The sequence below is a fragment of the Microtus oregoni genome, unplaced genomic scaffold (assembly GCF_018167655.1).
Source record: "Microtus oregoni isolate MIOR12 unplaced genomic scaffold, Mior012 000233F_ref0000075, whole genome shotgun sequence".
In the NCBI taxonomy this organism is placed as follows: domain Eukaryota; kingdom Metazoa; phylum Chordata; class Mammalia; order Rodentia; family Cricetidae; genus Microtus; species Microtus oregoni.
The window spans coordinates 33,403-54,658 of NW_024544900.1; the positions used below are offsets into that span (position 1 = coordinate 33,403).

At 47.6% G+C, this 21,256-nt stretch overlaps 1 protein-coding gene across 1 annotated transcript in view; it reads right to left on the minus strand.

The window, feature by feature from the left end:
* Positions 1–3,185: 3,185 nt before the first annotated feature.
* The window catches only part of Arid3b (AT-rich interaction domain 3B), a 46,604-nt gene continuing 28,533 nt past the window's right edge, over positions 3,186–21,256 (minus strand). The window contains exons 5-9 of the mRNA XM_041647778.1: positions 9,561–9,744; positions 7,837–8,150; positions 7,456–7,710; positions 6,200–6,298; positions 3,186–3,527 (exon numbers count right to left, since the gene is read on the minus strand). Of these exons, the coding sequence (XP_041503712.1) occupies positions 3,361–3,527; positions 6,200–6,298; positions 7,456–7,710; positions 7,837–8,150; positions 9,561–9,744 (1,019 nt within the window). The 3' untranslated portion in view covers positions 3,186–3,360. The remainder of the gene's footprint in view (positions 3,528–6,199; positions 6,299–7,455; positions 7,711–7,836; positions 8,151–9,560; positions 9,745–21,256) is intronic.

The window sequence follows — 21,256 nt, forward strand, 5'->3', positions numbered from 1 at the left end:
TCATTCCATCAGTTTTACTCCCTTAGAGAACCCAATACAGTAGCCAAGGACTCTGATCCACTGTTTCTGTTATTGTTGCTGTTCTCATACACGGCCTTACCATACAGCCCTAGCAAGCCTGGAAGTCACTATGTCTGAGCCAGACTGGCCCCTGCTTCTTAAATGCTGGGATTAAAGGTGTGCCACTATGGCCAGACTGATCCATCCTCTTTAAAAAAATATTTTAAATAAATATGCAATTTTCAGATGGTGTTTGTGTGCACATGTGCCATAGCGTGTGTACAAAGGACAACTTTGGGAGGTGTGCTTTCCTGCCAGATCAAAGTAGATGTCAGCTGTGGGGCAGGAGCTCTTACCTGCGGAGTCGTCCAGGCGCTGGAGTTACAGGTGCATACCATTACACCAGGCCCTCACCCCTTTTAAGACATTTTGTGGAGGTCAGACAGCAAGCTGAAAGAGTCAGTTTCCCCCTCTACCACATGGGGTTCAGAGATCTAACCCAGGTCCTCAGGCTAGGCAGCAAGCCCCTTACCTGCTGAGCCACCTTGCTGGTCGTTTTATCAGGGGACAGAATCTGGCTATTTCTAATGATGGCTTGAAACCCAAGACCGTTGCGCACAGTATAAAGGTGTGCTGTCACACTGGCCAGTGAAAAGCATGACTCAGCTAAGGTTCTAGTACCTTCGCGTGTCAGTGAAAGGGGATATGCAGTCACATGAGCTGCTTGTGGTCCTGGCCTTGCCTCTGCACATCTCCTCCTACTGTGCCGTAAGACTGCTCAGCTTAGCAGAAAAGACCTCCACCCAGCCTGACATCTGATTCTAGGTCACCCTTCTAAGTTCATGCCCTGGTTAGAACACATTCTCTAAAATGCAGAGGATGATGACACACGCAAATCTCTTAGCCGGAGGCCCTTCCAGTGCTCAGACACATCTCTTCTGAATCAGACCCAGTGAGAGCTCAGCAAGGGTCTCTGCTAAACCATGGAGGTGGTCCCCTGCCTGTCAGACACAACACACTACTGCTGTCAGCTTTGGTCACTGGTAATGCCAGGAGATTCTGACGGCACAGCAGAGAAATAGAGGTCGAGCCTTTGGGAAAGTAGATCAGGAGGAGCTGGGGACCTGAGGCACAGTTCATGAAACCCCCTTTCCCTCTGAAGGACCTTGTCAAGTGCAAGAAACCAAGCAAAAGAAGCCCAGACCTACTCATGTGAAGAGGTAGAGCTTTATTGAAATATAAACATTCAAGAACATGTAAGACAGAAAATAACCACAACATATACGGACACTTGCTGTGAGGGGACGTCTGAGGTATTTATTCACGGCCTAGGCTACCATGTGCTATCACATTTTTTTTTTCTGGTTAGAATACATACAAGACATGAAAAGGGGGATGCTGTCCTGCCACGTGACTTTCAGGACTATGCCTGCAGGGGAAGCTCCACTTGGGCCAGAGCCCTAATGCTGGGCACATATGGGCACCCAACTCTTGCATTTTCTGGCTAGGAGCCTGCTGCTGGCTTGAGGGAAGTGAGGGGCATGGAGAGGGACAGGTGGACAGCTGCCTGGGGAAAGAGAAAGGAGATCTGATGACCAGAAAGACCTGCATTGTCCCCGTTTCCCCTGAATAGGAAGGGTCTATCCTTCATGACTAAATCCTGAGACACACTGGCCAAATAGCCTTCTCACAGCACCAGAACCCAGACGTCCTCTGCCCAACCCTGCATGTGCCTGGTGGGTAAGGCTTCTGAGGCCAGAAGAGGGTCAGATCCCAGTATAAGAGCTATGTGTGTGAGTTACTGAGCATGTGTGTCCTGGGGCAGGGAAAGGAGCCAGAAGTCAGCAGAGTGGCGCTTGCCAGGTTGAGGTATATTTGTGCACGAACTTTTGCTTTCCCTTTCTTGTCCTAGTCAGGACTGCTGGGCCATGGGGTGGTTTCACTGCCACAACCTGAGTAGTCCCAGCGGGTGATGCCTTATGTAACAGGGTAGAGCACACTGGGATGAGAGTGGAGCCCTGGTAAGGACCACCCTTTCTCTACCACAGTGGCCTGTTCCAGTTACATGCTAAGAGGAGACAGAGCTCTCAGTTCTGGGGCTCAGCCTTAAGCAGGGCCCACAGCCATTTCCTATGTCCCAAGGCGAGGGCTCCAAGGGCAGAAAGAAACCCTGCCCTACTCTGTCAGCTAGGGTAAGGGCAGAGAGAACCAGTGTGGTTTCAGGATCCACCAGCAAGCATGGGTCCCTCCACCCCATCCTCCTGCTGTGGAGGTCCCTGAGTCACCCCACCTGCTCCACCTCCTGGCCAGAGCATGGGCAGGTTGGAGGGAGGCTGGCTGCACCGCACCCGGCTGGGGTGATCTGCTTTCATTTCTTTGGTGCTACAACAGCAACAACAATAAAAATTAAAAAATTAAAGTCAGCAAAACATATATAAAAAAGATTACAGAGATGCAAATACTTCCTGAAGAATCAAATATCAACAATTACAAATCTGAGGTATTTCTGTGAGCCTGACATCAGCATGTCTGGGGCTGGTAGGGCTGAAATGGCCCCAAGAGACGACAGAAGGGGCCAGAGACAAGTGGTATCTTGGGAGAGCTGGCCAACATGGGCAGGCAGGGAGCTGAGGTTTAGGGATTAAATGGAGTCTTGTCAGGTAGGTCCCAGGGCCTTCCTCCTTTTCATGTGCAGAGGCCCTGAACCTGAAGCTTGCCCTCACAGTTTTTTTTTCTTAGAACAACAAAGGGAATATTCCAGGGCCCTGAGGACTGAAGTTAAGACTTGGATTGAGAGACTCATGCCCAAAGAATCAAGCAGTAAGCAAGGAGGACTGGGAAGGCCCACCCCATCCCATGCTCAAAAGATTAGAGCAAGGAAGACAAGCTTCTGCTCCTAAAGCCCCAAATGGGACTTACATACTGGGGGACTGGGCAGACTAAGAGATTGGTGATCCTGGGGTGAAGGCAGAAGGCAGCAGAAGGGAAATAAATTAAGGGGAAGGGAAATGAAAAGCCTCCAGCCCCATGTCGCCTTACAGATTGTCGATACACTGCTCTGGGATGGGGAGTGGTTGGGAACCCTGGGGAAGCTGGATGCTCAGATACCCCACTCACTTCTCCAGGACAATCCCTGATTGGACAACGCTGCTCTGTCCTGCCCCTGCCCCCCTCCCCAAGTCTCTCCTTGTCCCCAGAGTACAGCAGAACCTGAATGGAGCCTGAACAGACGAACACTTCCAAATTCAACATCTGGCCAGATGGTATCTGATGTGGGCTCCATGAGATGAGGTAAATTCTGTGCATCAATCTCCCTTATTCTCTGCAGGAGAGTAGGGAATGGGTGCTGGGTGCTGCTCATCAGAGGGACCAGCTGGTCGAGGGCTCTGCACTGGGGGTGCCCCGGGATGAGGTAGGACTTGGTGAGCAGTGAGAGCTGGTGCTGGTGCTGCTGGTGCCGCTGCCAATGCTCTGGGGAGCAGAGCCTGCAATGAGGTGGACCACTGGTTTCTGGGCAAATAGCACACCTGGGGTGGGAGGAAAAGCAGTATGGGCTCAGTTCAATTAAACAAGGCATGACTGTTGGCCTAACCCTGTGTGCTCCATTCTCCTACCATGCTCCAGCTGTCAGTGGAAGCCCAGACAATTGTCCTGCCATCAAAAGGTCATACGCTGCTGAAGGACAGGCATGTAACCAGTGTCTTTGCTAGAATGACATAAATGTTCTGAGCCTGATGTAACTCTGCTGTTGGGGACATCATAAGGGTTTTAGAGAAAGGAACACAAGTACAGCCCAGAAAAGGTTTTGGTGGAAAGTATGTGTCTAGATTCCTTGAAAGAGAAAAAGCAGCAAACTGAAGAGATGGTGACCAGGGAACCTGAGACAAAGCAACATGAGAGGTTATGCCACTGGGGCTAGTGGTTTAGGCAGCAGTAGAGTAAGGAGCTAAAAAGGTGGGTGGGGCCTTGAATAGCTATGGGAACCCATTTGGAGGCTCTGAAGTTTTTTTTTTTAAATATTTATTTATTTATTATGTATACAGCATTCCTTCCATGTATACTTGCAGGCCAGAAGAGGGCACCAGACCCTATTACAAATGGTTGCTGGGAATTGAACTCAGGACCTCTGGAAGAGCAGGCAATGCTCTTAACCTCTGAGCCATCTCTCCAGCCCCCAGCCCTGAAAGTTTTAAGCAGGAGAAGGACACCAAGACATTTGGAACTCAGAATGCTCCCTGGAAGGTCAGAGAATGAGGATGCTCAAGTCCTAGGAACCCTGCAGAGGAGTTGGCCTAGCAGAGGCAGCAAGCACAGGCGTGAGAAGCAGCATGCAGAAGGGAGTTAATGGAAGATGGTAGCCTTGAGTCTCAGAACCACCTGAGGTTCCTGGACACCACATCCCCACTGAGAAAGCTTGGAGCAGAATAGCAGACAGGGTCAAGACAGGTGAGAGGCGCATTTTGTCAGAGTGTTGGGAGCCTCAACTCCTGACTTTTTCTGAGAGCAAAGGAGAAAGTTACCCACTTCTTCGTCCTAGGAAAATGACAAGAGGATATCGAGATCTAGTCATAACTCCCAGTTCCTGTTTTCTTCAGGACTCAAACTAGGCCCAGATGTCCCAAGCCATATCATGAATGGGCACAGGGTACCAGGACAACACAAGAGACTGGCAAGCCACAGTGGCATGGCTGTTTCTAGGAATTCATCCTTTCCTGGCTGCATTCTGATGCTGTGGCAGGTGGCCAGGGGCTATTCCTAGGGAAACACACTGGTTAGAATGCAAGGTTTTACTGGTCTGCACATGGATGTTCTCACCAGGCAGCCAACATACCCTATGCCCTGGTAAAAACAGGCAGATGTCACCCAGCCTGAGCTTGCACCCAAGTCTGTATCTTAAACAAATGGAATAGCCAGGGATTCAGGGTTGGGTCTGTTGCCTATGTGAACTCTATGTTGACTTTGAAAGATACAGATGCAAACCCAACCACCTACAAAAATACTACAGGGAGCCGGGTGGTGGTGGCGGACACCTTTAATCCCAGCACTCGAGAGGCAGAGCAGGTGTATCTCTGTGAGTTTGAGGCCAGCCTGGTCTACAAGAACTAGTTCCAGGATAGGCTTCCAAAGCAACACAGAAAAACCCTGTCTCAAAAAAAAAAAAAAAAAAAAAAAAGATATAATTGAAAAACAGCAAGGCCCCCCAGGGTCAAGGCTGCTTCTGCAACACTCAGATTCACTGCTGGTATATATTTAGTTTTGACAGGGTCTCATTCTGTAGTAGTCTGGCCTTGAACTCATGATGTGACTGTCTTAGTCATCTGAGTGCTGGAGCTGCATATATATGCTACTATACCTAGCTACATGAGTATCATAGTCCTTAGTTTATTTAAGACAGGGGATGGGGTTGGAGTGATAGATCAGCAATTAAGAGCAGTGGCTGCTCTCCCTGAGGACTTGGGTTAGATTCCCAGCATCCACATAGTGTACAGACATACATGCAGATGGATGAAACACTCATGCACAAAAAATAATAAAGTACTTTTTAAAAGAAGATATGGATCTGGGCATGGTGGTGCAAGCCTTTAATCCTAGCACTCAGGATCTGAGTTTAAGGTCAGCCTCATCTATAGAGTAAGTTCCAGGGACAGCCAGAGCTACACAGAGAAACCCTGTCTCACTACTCCCCTACCTCAAAACACATACAAAAAAAAAAAAAACCAACAAAACAAACAAACAAACAAAGACCATTAATGAGTCAGGGAAAGGAGTCTTGCTCTCTGGAAGACTATGCATGGTAAATGGTGACCTAGCTCATAATATTCTGAAAAGTGTATATAGGATTGTTGATAAATAAACCCTCATGCTAAATGACATCTTCAACAAGCCAGCCACTGACTGGAAGGGTTCCTATCACTGTTGAAGAAGACTGGCCATCTTATCAATCTATGCACCTATAGTCCAGGACCTGTGTATCTTAGGAATCTTGATTCAATGAAAAAGGACATCTCCATTCCTAACACACACACACACACACACACACACGCACGCACACACGCACGCGCACGCACGCACACACGCACACATGCACACACCCCACAGCACGTGCCCCAAGGTATCTGAGAGAGCAAGACAGGGCAAGCTGGGAAGCTGCACTGTGACTGGCAGCTAGCATGGGTCTCCCCGCAGCTCCAGGGCCTACCTGCATAGGTGGTGCCATCAATATCCACAGACATATTGATGCTTCCAATGCTGCTTGTAGTCAGGTTCAGTGCTGCAGCAGAAGTCTCTGCTCTGTCTTCTGTGGAATCAGAGACAGAAGACCTGGTCAAGCTTCCTGCTGTCCTCTGGTGCTGCTTAGTCAAGTTGGTCTGTGGTCTAACACTCACTAGTAGCTGTCTCAACTACCTCTCGTCATAGGTCTGGCAGCAGAACCAGGCTCACCAGCTGCTGCCAAGTTATTCCCGGACTCTCAGAGTGAAGGAAGAGCAGGCCAACCCCAACTGGGTTCCCACTGTACATCAGCTCCGGAAATTAGCCCTGGCTTCCTCCTGCCCCTGATCCATCTGAACTGTAGGTTCTCTGGAGAAGGATCTTTTGCCTCTAGCACCTTGCCTTCCCTGCCCTCTGGGGCAGCTGGCACACAGGACGTCTGCCTGGCTCTGACCTTTGCCTTCCCTCTACAGAGTCAAGCATTCTTCCACGTGAGTTGCCTTCTTCCACTGGTCTCTAAATGGTCCCCTCTTCCAATCATACAGGAGGGCTGCTTGGGAATCTCAAAGGCTTCTTTCACAGCTGCCTCTCTTCCCAGCACACAACTGCCCATGTTTGCTGACAGAGAGCCACAGCAACAAGGGCATAGAAAGAGGGCTTGAATGGGAGAGCTGGGAGAAGAATGAGGGAAATGGAATGTGTATTTTAGGAAAAAAAGGTGGAAAATTAGAAAAATGAAGAGGGGAAAAGGGAAAATGTCAAACGTACTGCTAAACTTATATTGCCTACTTCTTTTCTTATTTCTGAGGTCACTGGTGTCTCTGCTATTTCTCAGGAAGGACAGACCTGACCACAGCCTGCATCAGGTAAAGTGGATGGGATGGACGCAAACCCTGTAATTTAGACAGAGCAAGAGGCTAGGAAGGGTGGGGGAAGCACAACATCTGTCTCCTCTGTGAATAACCACTTTCCTTTTTGTTAGAGTACAAGGACTTCACTGCTGGAAGCAACTTCTGACCTAGAAAACATCAGGATGGTGAGATCTTGGTGGGTACAGAACCTCCAGTGGTTCTCTTCCGGCCTCTAGAGTCTTCTAGGGCAGTGAAGGCAATGGAAGGATGATTGGAGAGGACGTTTCCTAGGCCAGGAGGTCAGGACATATTACAGCCACCCAGCCTCAGGGCCTTGAGTGGAGCTGGGGTGTGGCAGGCATTATGAAAGACGGAGTTACACACTGATGCTTACCCCTGCCATTGATCCTGATCTTCATGGGGAGCTGCCGTGCCATGCTCAAGAGGTTGCGCTGGAAGGCCTGCTGCACCAGGCGCTGCTCCTCCTCCGACAACCTTGATGTCTTCTTCTCAGGGGGCTCCCCTGATTCTAGACGCTCCCGTAGCTGCTCCAGTGTGCCTGTCCGGTTGCCAGCCTGCTGGCCTGCCAAAGTCCCAGGCACAGCCAGGCGATTTGGCACAGGCACTGCTGTCACTGGGACTCCATCACCTGAGAAGGAAACAGAGCTAGACTGAATCCACAGTGACTTACCCCTCCACCTCAATGCCCCTCCTGGACAAAGGGAAACTGGGCTTCCTTTCTCCATCCCTTCCCTCCTCCAAAGGCCCTGCTCACCTTTCCTGAGAGTAGATGCTGGGGATATCCGAGGGCTACTGGCATTGGTACCACTGCTGGAGCCAAGTCCAAGGATAGAGAATCGGATCTTGGGAGGCGATAGAAGGGCAGGGGCCCCAGCAGTGGCAGCACTAGCAGCAGCAGCGGCGGCGGCAGCAGCAGCAGCAGCAGTGGCAGGAGAATAGCCAAAGAGGGAGGAGCTATAGCTGGGCCTCCGACCTTCCCGACGATTGCCATCAATGGCAGCCTGTAGTTCAGCTGGGGAGCTCAAGGCTTTCTTCTCACACTCATAGGCATATAGATACTTCATGTACCTACAGAGGGAGGAAGAATAATATATAAAACACAGTACCAGAGACTATCTAGTTTAAGCTGATGTGTCTTTGGAAGCAGCCTTGATCAGGCAAGAGCTAGAGTGTGGCCTGTACAGCAGAAATAAAAAGAAAGTCTGGGCTCACTGGACACATTCCTTCAGGCTTCTCTAGTGCTACTCAGATATACACACTGCTTGAATCTGAAGCATCAGTCATAAAAGGAACCTTAAGGCCTTAGCTAAAATCTTTTCCACTGGCCTCTATACCTTTGGAATGCCTTTAAGGAGCAAATCTTCCCACTGGATGGGACCCAGGAGGGCTGCCCTTCTTTGTATGTTTCATCTGTCCCAAGGATCCATTCTTTCCCCCATACACTAACATTCTAATTACAGCTATTTCTGCTAGAATAGTCCTGATGTATAAAAGCCTTTCTTTCTTTTTACATTTACTTATTTTGTGTGCATGTGTGTGCACACATTATGGGCATGAGCGCATGCATGCCTTGGTGCTGGTATGGAGGCCAGAGAACAACTTGCAGGAGTCCTCTTCTTCTACAATGAGGATTGGGCTCTAGGTACTGAACACAGGTAGGCAGGTATGGCAGCAAGCAGCTACCTGCTGAGCTTTCTTTCTGGCCCCCAAAACTTACAATCTTCCCTCCCTCCCTCCCTCCCTCCTCTCTCTCTCTTTTGAGACAGGGTTTCTCTGTGTAACAGCCCTAGCTTTCTTGGAATCTACTCTGTACACCAGACTGGCCTTAAACTCAGAGATCCATCTGCCTCTGCCCCCTGAGTGCTGGGATTAAAGTTGTGTGTCATCACTGCAGCCTGGCCCTTACCATCTTTCAATAAAGGCCAGGGCATGATACCTGACAGATATGTCAACTGTTCTTTCACAGAGAAGCTAGAACATTCCAGAAGAATATTTTCCACTTTGGCTTTCATTCTAAATGGCTACTCTTGGATTTACTGTTTCTGTCAACCCTTGTAACTAGTCAATCAGTAACAAAACAGGTCAGCGACCAAATGAGGCTGGACTGACCCGAGGCTGAATATAGGGTAAGAGGGGCCACTGGACAAAGTGTAGAATGTAGGGACAGAAGCCCAAGTCTGAATTTCAGGTCTACTGGCCCAGTATGGCATTGGCTAAATGGATTAGCACAGGGTTGTTTTTATAATCTACAAAATGGGAATGGATCTATTTGCCAGGGCTGATTATGAGGTTTAAATCACACAGAATAATAAAATATTGACATACAATAATCATGGTGAGGACATCTCTTCAGGTCTGAGGGATTCACCTCAAAGGCTCCTCACTGTTTCAGGAATCTAAGTCCTTTCTTCCCTTCCTCAACTCGGGCCTAAACAACCTAATATGTGCTCGGTTTCCTTTTCAGCTACGGCTACTCACTGGGTCCTGAGAGTGAAGGCAGCACTGGTGATGGACGTGGGCAGGTTCAGGCCTTTGGTGATCTCCCTCCAGATTTTCTTGTTGATTATCTCCACCAAGCCCCCCTTCTCTGTGACCAGTTTATATAGCATATACAGGTCCAGGATCTGCTTGGCCATTATGGGAATCCGGTTGATAGGAGTGCCTGTGATTGTCCAACAAGACAGAGGCTGTGTTAGTCATGCTGAGCAAGAAGGCATCAAATCTGTACACACCATTAGTAGGCTGTACACAAAGCTTGTGACTCTCAGAAGTGTGCTCTGACTCTAACGCCCTAGACATGACACAATTAGACTCAATGCCAGTTCTGTCCAAAATAAGTAGGACAGGCCCAACTTGGGGGTTGGTGTGTGTGTGTGGTCTGAAGCAAGTTCCTTAGCCTTTCTGATCTAGATGAATTTAGAGGGTGTTTTGTTTGTTGTCAGAAGTACAATCTCAGATGATTTCTAATAGTTTGGCAACTTACATTCCTGGAGCCTTTGGAGTCAATTTCTGCCCAGGCCCTGCCGACCATCCACCTGCTTACATTTTTGTTAGTACTAAGATCAGTTAAGAAAACATGCTCCTAGGCAGACTGCCTGCCTTCTCTCCTGAGACAGGATGGAGAAACTGTTTTCTTTTTCTCTTATGACTAGACAAGTCAAAGTAGATACTGGACATAAAGGTCTCTCAGGGAATAAAAAGCCACTCAACAATTCTTTTCCCACTCAGTAATCACTCCACCTCCTCCCTGGCCTCTGAAAGAGGGAGGGTCAGAGCAGCTTCCGCCCACTGGCCCAGAGGGGAAGTGAGAGGGAGCCGGGGACTTGATTAGGAAACCTGGCACTGGGCAGGAAGGGCTACTAATGAGCACCAGGGGACAGGAGTGAGGGAGGGGCCCAGGTCCTTTCACAGAAGGCTGGGATGCTCGTCAGGAGGCGTGATGGATGACTGTCATTTGGCAGCCTCGGGATTAATGATCTGGAGGTCAGAGGGGAGAATTCCACAGGGAAGGGTCAGCATCCGGGGCAGCGAATGAGACTTGTTGCCTTTTGATGGCAAACTCCTCTTACTGTACATGGACTGCTGCTCCTGCCCCACCCCTTCCCTGCCCCCATCTTATTGAGTTGCCTTATAGTGGCAAAGCAGCATGAACAGAGGCTGCTCTTTTCCAGTGCTGATACTTTACCCTTCAGCTGAACATCAGTCTCACCAGGAATAACATTTTTGGGAGCAGGGTCTAGCAAAGTTGACCAGGCTGGCTTCAATGTAAAACCCTCCTACCTCAGTCTCCCAAGTGCTGGCCTTCTGAGACAGGACAACATGGCCCATTCATCAGCTGTTTCAGATAATCCAAACAGGAGAATGGAATAAAGGGCTTCCTACCCCACCCTAAAAAATATCTTATGTGGGAGCTGAAAAGGTGGCTCAGCAGTTAAGAGCATTGGCTGTTCTTCCAGAGGCCCTGGGTTGGATTCCCAACATCTACATGGAGGCTCACAACCATCTATAATTCTAGTCCCAGGGGATCTGATACCCTCTTTTGGCCTCTGTTAGAATTGCATGCACATGATACACAGACACATACAGCAAAATACCTACACACATAAAATAATAAAATATATGGGCATGGTGGCACAGGTCTATAATCTTAGCACCTACGAGGGAAAAGGGGGTGGATCTCTGTGATCTGTGAGTTCAAGGCCAGCATGGTCTGCAAAGAGAGTTCCAGTCCATTTAGGGTTACATGGTAAGACTGTCTCAAAATAAATAAAAATTAAAAAAAAATTATCTGTATTTGTCTATGTGGAGGCCAAAGAATATTTTGTGTATCATCCTCAGGAATGCCTCTACCAGGTCCCCATTTCTGAAGAGAAACCAGTGTGAACACAGCTATGGGGATTACCCTGGTAGGACAAGACCTCTTTTGTGTGAATGGGGAGGCCATTGGACTTTCAAGACCTTTGTCTTGACCAGAGAGCTGTTTTCAGACCCGTTTGGGAAAGGTCATGAAGTTATGTTTAAAAATGTGTAGGTAAGGGCTGGAGAGATGGTTAAGCTGTTGAGAGCCAGGCTCACAACCAAGAATGCATAGGTAACCCAAGGAAAGTGATATATGCCTTTAACTCCAAGTACTGAGAAGCCTGTGATAAGAGAATCTCAAGTTCAAGGCTAGTCTCTGCTACAAAGACTACCGACCACTGTCTTTAAATATATAAATAAAAAGACAAAGGAAACCCAAACAAATTAATACAGAAAATATCATATTCCTGACCTACCCCCCAAATTCTCACAGCTCCAGGTGGAGCACTGTGCTGTTCTCAACAGCAAATCCATTCCTGCCACAAAGACAAAATGCCTGAGATGGTAGAGTTGTGCAGTTCAGAGTTGGTACTGTCTTCTCTTGGAGGCCTATCCTCCAGAAACTTCAAGGTATCTTCATGTGAACGACTTGTCACTTCAAAGTAAGAGACGTGCACACTGACCTCACCTTCATCTCCTTAACCTGGCTCCCTTGTCCCCTCTCTGCCCTTTCTTTCCAAGCACTTCTGCAGTCCTTACAAGTTAGGCAGGGACTTCCACATCAGTCCCGGCTGTGCTCATCACCCACTTTCAGGTTGTTGGGAGATCCCACTGCCTCTTTCTCCGAGGTACCTCTCACAAGTATCTTTCCTTTTTGGCCTGGGCCACCAATCTGGGCCAGGTCATTGGCTCGCTCACAGCAGCCTGGATTCACACCTATGGTCTGCACGCTGTGGCCAGATCACCTCTACTCTTATTAGGTATTTTACTAGCTTATTTTTAAAAATAATCTATTTATTCTTATTTTATGTACACTGGTATCTTGCCTGCATGTGAGGGTATCAGATGCCCTGGAACTGGAACTACAGATAATTGTGAGCTGCCATGTGGGTGCTGGGAACTGAACCCAGGTTCTCTGGAAGAGCAGCCAGTGCTCTTAACTGCTGAACCATCTCTCCGGCCCCTCACTTGCTCATTTAAAAGTCTACAAAGTCTCATGGCTTATCCACCTCACACCACTAGGTCATATGATCCACATTCACCAATACTCCACAAAAAATTGTCTATTTTCAGCAAACCCCAGTCACTGCTCCCACTCCAGTCACCTGAGCCTTCTCAACATCACCCTCAAGTCAAGCCCACTTTTGCCTCTACTACCCCTCCTCCTGTCTGACATGACTTATCTCAGCTCAAGTTTCCATGCTGTCCGTTCTTCAGCATCCACTGCACCAAGCGAGAACTTTCTCTTGAGATTTTAAAAAATGATTTATTTTTATGTGCATTAGTTATTTGCTTGTGTGTATTTCTGTGTGAGGGAATCTTATTCATTGAAACTGAAGTTACAGACAGCTGTGAGCTGCCTTGTGGGTGCCGGGAATTGAACCCGAGTCCTCTGGAAGAACAGTTAGTGCCATCTCTCCAGCCCTGGGAGAACTTTCTAACTCCTCCAGGTCTCATAGATTCTTTCCCTCTCCTGATTTCTGTGATACCCTTCCAAATTCAGCAACTGCTCTCATTGTTTCATCTACTCAAATGGTTTCTCAGGACTATTAAATCTGTAAAAGCAGGAACTATTTTTCCTTCATGCTCTAATATTATTGTAACAAAATCAGCATATTAGGCAGACTAAACAATAGTGTTTCTTTCTGGGAGTGATGGAGTACATGGCTGTAATTCCAGCACTTGGGAGGTAGAAGCAGGAGGATCCAGAGTTCATTTTCTACTACATAAGCCATCCTGGGACAACATGAGACCCACTCAATGAGATTCATCACTAGACCCATTTGAATGTCTAACAGTAAGAAGCCTGAAGAGGCTGTCCCCCTCTCAGGTCCTGCCCTGGGTCATTTGGATCGCAGTCATTACTCAAGAGCCTGGGGAATAGAAGCTCAGAATGAGCAAGGCCTTTGCTCTGGCTCCCGGTTACGAAGACTAGCAGGAGAAGAATGCATGCAGAGGTAGGGCGCCGGCAAGGCAAAGCAACTGTTAGTCCATCAGTGGGAGGAGTGGGGAGGGAAAGTGCCGAGAGAAGATAGCTGGGTATGGAATACATGGGTCATCTGTAGCTGAGCACTTAACCAGCATAGCAGGGTTTACCATCTAGAGATGCACTGTTCTTTAGAAGGTCAGTGGAGAGCTAAATACATTTCAGATCACCGTATCTGAACAACACTATTTTCTTCTGGATCATTTTAACATTAATACAACTTCCAAAGAAATGGTCATCATTCATCTAGAGACAAGTCAGGTGTGCAAGATGAAGGTGCCAGGCTATTTATCCTGTTCTCTCTTTCTCTCCCCTTTCCTCCCCCTCTTTGTTGTTGTCGGTTTGAGACAGGGTTTCTCTGTGTATCCCTGGTTGTCCTGGAACTCGCTCTGTAAACCAGGTTGGCCTCGAACTCAAGGAGATCCACCTGCTTCTGCTGGGATTAAAGGTGTGTGTAACCACCTCCTGGTTTATCTTGTTTTCTGACTGAAAGTGAGTATCGATACTAGCCATGACAGACTCTATTGTAGTTCATAATATCTGCAAGCAGTTTTTCAGGAAGGATTTTCACGTTCATGTGAAATAGTCACTAGGCAAGGCACTGGCCACTGGAGGTCTATGAAGGGCAATACTATTGCAGAATGATTAGGTATTGCTGGGAACTGCTTAGGGAAGAAAACAGACCTGAGAAGGTAAGAAGGCCAGAGCAGTATTTGAAGTCAAAGCTATACCTTCACTAGGAACTTCACCCAGCTCCCCTGCAGGGAAAGCAGACACCCCTGGTAAACATCTCACACCAGAGACTGCAGCTATGTGCAGAGAAAGCCACGGTTCTGCTTTCCTTCACTCCATCAGCTCCTATTCCAGGGGAGGCTGCTGGTAGAGTCCACAAGAGGACTGGTACTGTCTGTCTGGTTTGAGGCTAAGCCTCTGTTAGAGTGTTAACATGGCTCCCAGAGCAGGATGGCTCCTGAGCACTCTCAGAAACAGTGTGCTTTCCTTACATTATCCAGATAAACTAGACACAAAAACCTGCCTAGCCTTGGATTTTTCCTGGCAAACAGGAGAACCAATTGGAGTCCTCAGGCTGGTTTCTTAGCAGTTTGCTTTGCACTAAGTGGATCTGGAAGCCGGTTTTTTTTTTTTTTTTCCTTTGTCCAAAAGGAGATGCTACTATGAAAACAGAGGGAGGTCTGTTAAGGGACTGGGTCAAAATCAGGTGTGTGTGTGTGTGTGTGTGTGTGTGTGTATACATAGGAGATAGCAGATGCAGGCCACAATTTCATCTGTAAAGTTGTCTTGGTTAAGGTTTCTATTGCTGTGATGAACACCATGACCAAAAGCAACTTGGAGAGGAAAAGGTTTATTTGGCTTACATAATCCTAAACCACAGTCCACTGAGGGAAGCCAAGGCAAGAACTCAACCCTGGCAGGAACCTGGAGATGGAAGCTGACCAGGGGCGGGAGAAGAGCTGCTTACTGTCTTGCTCAGCCTACTTTCTTATAGAATCCAGGACCACCAGCCCAGGAGTGTCCTCACCCACAGCGGGCTGGGCTCTCTTCCATTACTCACTGATGAGAAAATGCCCTACAGGTTTGCTTATAGCCCGATCTTATGGAGGTATTTTCTCAATTAAGGCTCTCTCCTCTCTGGAGACTCTAGTTTGTGTCAAGCTAACATTAACTTGCAGGACAGAAATGAAGAATGTCATTTAGATGACGTTCAGTTTTAAAGGCTTAAGAATGCATGAGTCAGGCTGGGCGGTGGTGGCGCATGCCTTTAATCCCAGCACTCAGGAGGCAGAGGCAGGCAGATCTCTGTGAGTTCGAGACCAACCTGGTCTACAAGAGCTAGTTCCAGGACAGGCTCCAAAACCACAGAGAAACCCTGTCTCGAAAAAAAAAAAAAAAAAAAGAATGCATGAGTCAAAAATTAAAATAAAAATTGGTACTTGTGAGTATTATTTAAAGTGGAGGCTTGGTTTTAGAAGCCTGCCTGAGTTAGGGACTAATGCTGTCAAATGACCTTGAAATGGTTAATCAGGACTTCTCTCTTTTGAAAGTCGACTGTGAGACTTAAGATCTGGTCTAGGAAGTTCATGTCCACAAGCAATGGCTGCTTCCCCAGAGTTCTGGAGAAGGGGAAAGGGTCTCTGGCTGCTCTCTAGGCTGTTAGATCCTTCTCTATACCAACAAAGTCTGATGAGAGGGGCATGCAAAGAGCTGCAGAGCTTCTGCAAGGAGACAAACACCCATGGAAAAGAAGTCTGTGGGTGGCTGTGTTGGCCCTGCAGGAGACCATCCCTACTCTAGTGGGGGAGGGGGTGTCTGGGGGGGGGCACTTGACAAGGAAGCCTGCAGACTGTCAGTCACTGCTATCAAAGCATGAGCTAGGATTGAGGGTAATTAATCATGCTCATTCTGACAGGAATCCAGGGCCTTATCTGTACCCCAAGAAATGCCACTGGTCTCTAGTTCCCTCCTCAATAAAGGAGACTGACAGTTGCAACAAAGAGGGCCCTTATCAGATTTCAGCCAGGGAGCCTAAGGCAGCCCCAGGGACGGATGTAAAAGGCTTTTATGAGGGCTAGGGACCCAAGCAAAGCCTTTGAGACTCCTGGGGCTTTAACCCTTGTTGGTGGGAATGCTGCTGGACACAAGTACTAATAGGCTAGAGCTGTCAGCAGGGGCTTCCAATGTAGAAATGGCTGGGCAGAAGCGCTCTCTGGCCTGGCACCCTCTGTATCACTTAGGTTGTACAGACATACTAGAGTAGGGAAAGGCAATAGAGACAGCTGCCTCTGGCTCTAGACACAAAGATGGGAGTCTAGGAGAATGCTGAGGGGAAACCCCTTTCTTCCATCACAGAGAATGGCCGGTTCCAAGGAAGACCAGCAACAATCTGGGCAAAGAGACTCAAAGGGTGCTTTCCTGCCTAGTGGTCAGGGGTGAGGGCCCAGGACCCAGGGTGTGGCCCTGCCAGCGATCCTTGTCTGCTTTCTTCCTGGCTTCGAAAAGGTCATTAATCACGCCCATAGCCTGACTGTCAAGACAGCCAACCAGCGTGTATAGAGGAGTTAAAATCCATGTAAGACCGGGAATGTGTACAGGCAGGCATGCATGCATACAGGCAGGCAAGCTGGCATCCCCGCCATTCCTCTGTATATTAATCCTTGGCCTGCCCCTCAGGAACAGGGGAAATAACTGGTGATTTCTTCCTCTGACCAGTTTATGATGCCCATATCTCCCAATAGGAGCTTGGGTAGCAATGCCTAGCAGTCTGCAGCAGTCTGTGCCATGTTGTTCCACAAGGAAAGGCAAAAGGAAGGACGTGCCAATATCCATTATATCCATTATTAGAATGACCAATATACTTCAGCCCTCTGCCTCCAAATGCACACAGCAATGATCTGTAACTTACACATGGTGTAGAACGCTAATCTGAGTAGACAAAGGATTTTTCACAAGCACCCATGGAATTAACCCTCAGGTCAGAACATGAAACATTTCCACTTTCTCTCAAAACCCTTTCTTCCTAATAACATCCATTCGCCCTCCCACCAGTGCTGGCGGGGTCCATCATTCTGATGTGCATTTTCTTGAACTTTATATAAATGGATCATACATAGCAAAATGCTTTTGTTCCACATTAAGTCTGTTAGAATCACCCTGGGTGTGCCAGCAGTATTCATTCTTACGGTTGTGTGGTATTACACTGTCTGACCCAGACAAGACTTATTACTCACATTTACACTTCCTTCAGAAAGGAGTAAGATTCTGGCTGCTCCACAACCTGGGAAGCTAATTGCTTTAGGTGACACTATATTCTGCTGTGGTTAATAATAAAGTCACAGTTATAACCATACAGCAGAGTGCGAGCTCAGCATTCACAAATCCCTGAGGTCAAAGGTTAACAAAGAGTTTGAAGGAGGTAGGCTGTAGTCCTCCTATTTGTTTGTTGGTGGATCACATCTTGCCAAAGTTCAGAGGAGAAGGATAGTAGCCAGGCTAGGACATATACCGTTATCTGCTTCTTCTGCCATCACAGATCCTCACCTTGTCCTAATGGTTTAAGTGGGCCAAAACCTCAGCTCAGGCTTTCCTTAGGCCAACCTCTAAAACGCTGACTTATACTACAACAGAGGGCACAGAGTACTCTAAATAACTGAATTTTGCCATGCGCTAATTCACCAAGGCAAGATTCTGAAGGGGAAAGAAGGTGAATTTAATAAAAGTGAGGAATTCAAATTAATTGTACTATTGAAAAACCAAACTCCTTTTCCCATTATTACGGATGGCTGAGGAAGTATATGGTATTAAATGACAATTAGAGATGGGAGGAAGAAAAACAGTGCACTTAGCAACAGCAGCTAGATCACCTGGGGGAGAGAAAAGGCTCGAATTCAAAGACTAACCCTGAGAGTATCACAGACTTGCATTTCAGGCTCTCACTTGTGGGTAGCTTTGAAGACAAAGCTTCCAAACCCACTGCATCTGACAGACAACATCTTAGTCTATTAGAAAGGGTGTCCAGGGCACAGAGCACTGACAGCAAGACACCAGAGCACAGAGAAACCACCCCCACCAAAAGGCAAAGCAATATAAGTCAGGAACATTTCCTTGCCTGATGGATGATAAGCACACAACAGAAGGAAAAACACTCAAATTGCACTTTGAGGCAGACCAAGCTCTTTTCCCACAGTAAATTCTTTGTATATGCACATCAAAAACAGATCTAACAATCCACTGGGGAAAAACCAAGGCCAGTTTGTAGCTGTGACAGAACTGGCGTGAGGGCAGATCTCTGAGTGAGGTCTTGACAAAAGATGTCTTCCTTGTGACCATGCAGTTGCTTATCCTAACATGTCAAGAGTGGGAGTAGGGACGTGGAGACAGATAGGATAACTAGCTAGAGGGGATTCTGGGAGTTTCTTCTGAGTCCACTCCCTCTCATCCTGCCTCAGCAAACAGCAGACTGCTGAGCTGTCACACTTGTCCTTCCAAGAGACACGACTGACCTGGGCATGAGACTTCCCCTTGCACACAACATTCTATTCTGTGTTAAGCAAATCCTCTACTAGACAGTGGCCAGTGAAGTGGTGGGTACCCTCTGCTACAGGAGGCACAAGGTTTGCCCGAGTCCCTACAAGTAAGTCATGGGGCTGCTGGTGTTAGGGACGAGTCTCTCAAGCACTGGCCTAGGACTTAGGAGACCAAATGCTAAGTCCGCTCTCCAGATTTGGGTAAGTCACAGTTTAACTTCTGCTCTTTCTATCCCACAGAGCTGAAGCTCTTGGTGGCAAAGTATCACATACTAGATTGAAAATGTTCTGCAAAGTGTACAGGATAATATTAAAAATAACTGTAAAATTACTCCACCACTACAACCACTGCCACCAGAGCTCACACTTTTGTTTTTCCTCTCAGGAAAGAGTTTTTCTTTCTCACTGAAGTGGAAATGCAACTACCTATACATGCCCTTTGCTCATCACACTTACAAATTACCCCTCCCCTTGGGCAGTGGGAAACTAAATGTGCATTGTATAAGAGAATGAGAGCTCAAGCTATCCACAGTGAGTTAAACTGGCAGGCAATTTTATTTACTATTTGGCTTTATTTTTGGCAACACACACACACACACACACACACACACCTTGGCATATATATGCAGAAGAAAAGGACACTGGAGCTCTGAAATCTAATCATTCTGAGAACAATATTCTGCTTGGAAAAGAGACTCTTAATGCAACAAAATGTGTGTAATTCAACTTAGCTTCAGTCCACAAAAGGGAAGAAAGAGTTGGTCTTAGAGAACCCTGGGGTCTCTTTATAGCATTATTTTACTAGAGTGCTGCAGAGCTTCTCCTCTTCTTTCTCCCTAAGGGAGCTTAGCAGAGCGATCCTGGAAGTAGAACACAAGCTTCCATACTGACTAAGTGAACATTTGACATCTTACAGATAAGGAAAGTGCGGCCAAAGAGAAGACTTTGCTTAAGATCCTGGAGAAGGGTGGATGTTTGCCTGGCTTTTGCACAATCCACAGCCTTTTCCGTCTCCAAGGGCCTCATTTCCTTAGGCCAGCAGGAGCTCAGCCCACTGTGATTTTAGGCTCCTCTCCTGACAGACTGACCTATTGGGAGGGGAGGGGCCACCAGGGTGCAAGTAACTGAGCTGGGTCTAGAAACTAAAGGCCAAAGGCTGAAAGGCCCATCTGTTGCAGTCAATTCACCCAAATGTGTTAACAGGCGGGAGACAGCACAAAGCAGCAGTTACAACCTGTGCCCCTTCCCACATGATGGCTGTTTTTATCACCTGCAGCTGCAGTCATTTGGGGCAGCCTGCTGTGTGCTGCCTCCCTCAGAACCCTGTCTACTTCCTCTGAGGTGCTTGCTATAAGGAAGCTGCCCAGCCCAGCTCCTAGCCCAGGGGAGCATGACCAGGACTTTAAAATTCAGTTTATACAATAGGTCTGGTGGAATCAATTGCTGCTGAGATCCCAGCTCAGGAGACCTACACTTTGAACACCCTACATATTCCACTCTGAAGAGTGATAAGTAAGAACAGACAACATGCCTCTCACCAGTAAAGGTGTAACTTGCTTCCCAGCTCATGGGAACCCCACTCATACTAGACTAGCAGCTAACAGTGTTCCAGGAAGGAGGTCCTGGATCAGTCTCAGAGACTGTCTCTGTGCTCCAGTGTGGTCTCATGGGAACCCCACTCAACCGAGACTAGCAGCTAACAGTGTTTCAGAAAGGAGGAACTGGGTTGGTCTCAGAGACTGTCTCTGTGCTCCAGTGCGGTGTGGACTCCTGGAGCTCTCTTCATACTCTCAAGCAGGAGGTGAGTGGGGAGCTTGAGACACACTGCCTGACAAAAGCTGACCCTAAAATGAGGAAAGATGATTTTCATGGCGTTTTCCCTCCTGTGGAGAAAACTTTCTACTTACTCTTTCTAATCATATGGCAGTAGCTCTTTCTAGAGAGCAATTTTCCCCCAAAGGCCGTTTACAATATCTAGAGGCATTTCTTGTAGCCCAGAATGGCTTCCAATAAACCATGTAGCTGAGGCTGGCCTCGACTACTTCCACCCCTGCAAGTGGAGCAATTATAGGTATATGCCCCACATCTGGCTTCTAGAGACATTTCAATATCACGACTGAGCTTTAATATTGAAATTTACTAGGAAGAGGCCAAGGATACTGCTAATATTCTTCAGTGTACAACAAGTGTACTTCCACAAAAAATGATAATCCAGTCCCTCAAGTCAACAGCTGCTAAGGCAAAGAAAATCTGCCTAGAGTTACCAACAAGCAGAAGACTGAGTTATCTTTACTCTTTTGGTGATACCAGCAAATGGTGAAATATCTAGCAAAAGTGCTGAAGACAGACCCAAAGAGCTATAGACCAACATCATCCACAGCTGCCATCACGCAAAAACATGCTGGATGACTAGCTGGCAGCCCCTGGACAGCAAGGCCATGAAGACTGCATCCTTCTACTAACCTAAACTACAGCATTGCTAGGGAAATGAAGCAGAGCTACACCAAGCTCCAAGCAGCTCAGTCACCTGCAGGGCAGGCTGAGTCAGGAGAACCAACAAGATGCTCAGACAGCAAACATCCTAAGCACCACCCGCCTGGTTCCAGAGATAGAGGTATGACAAGTGA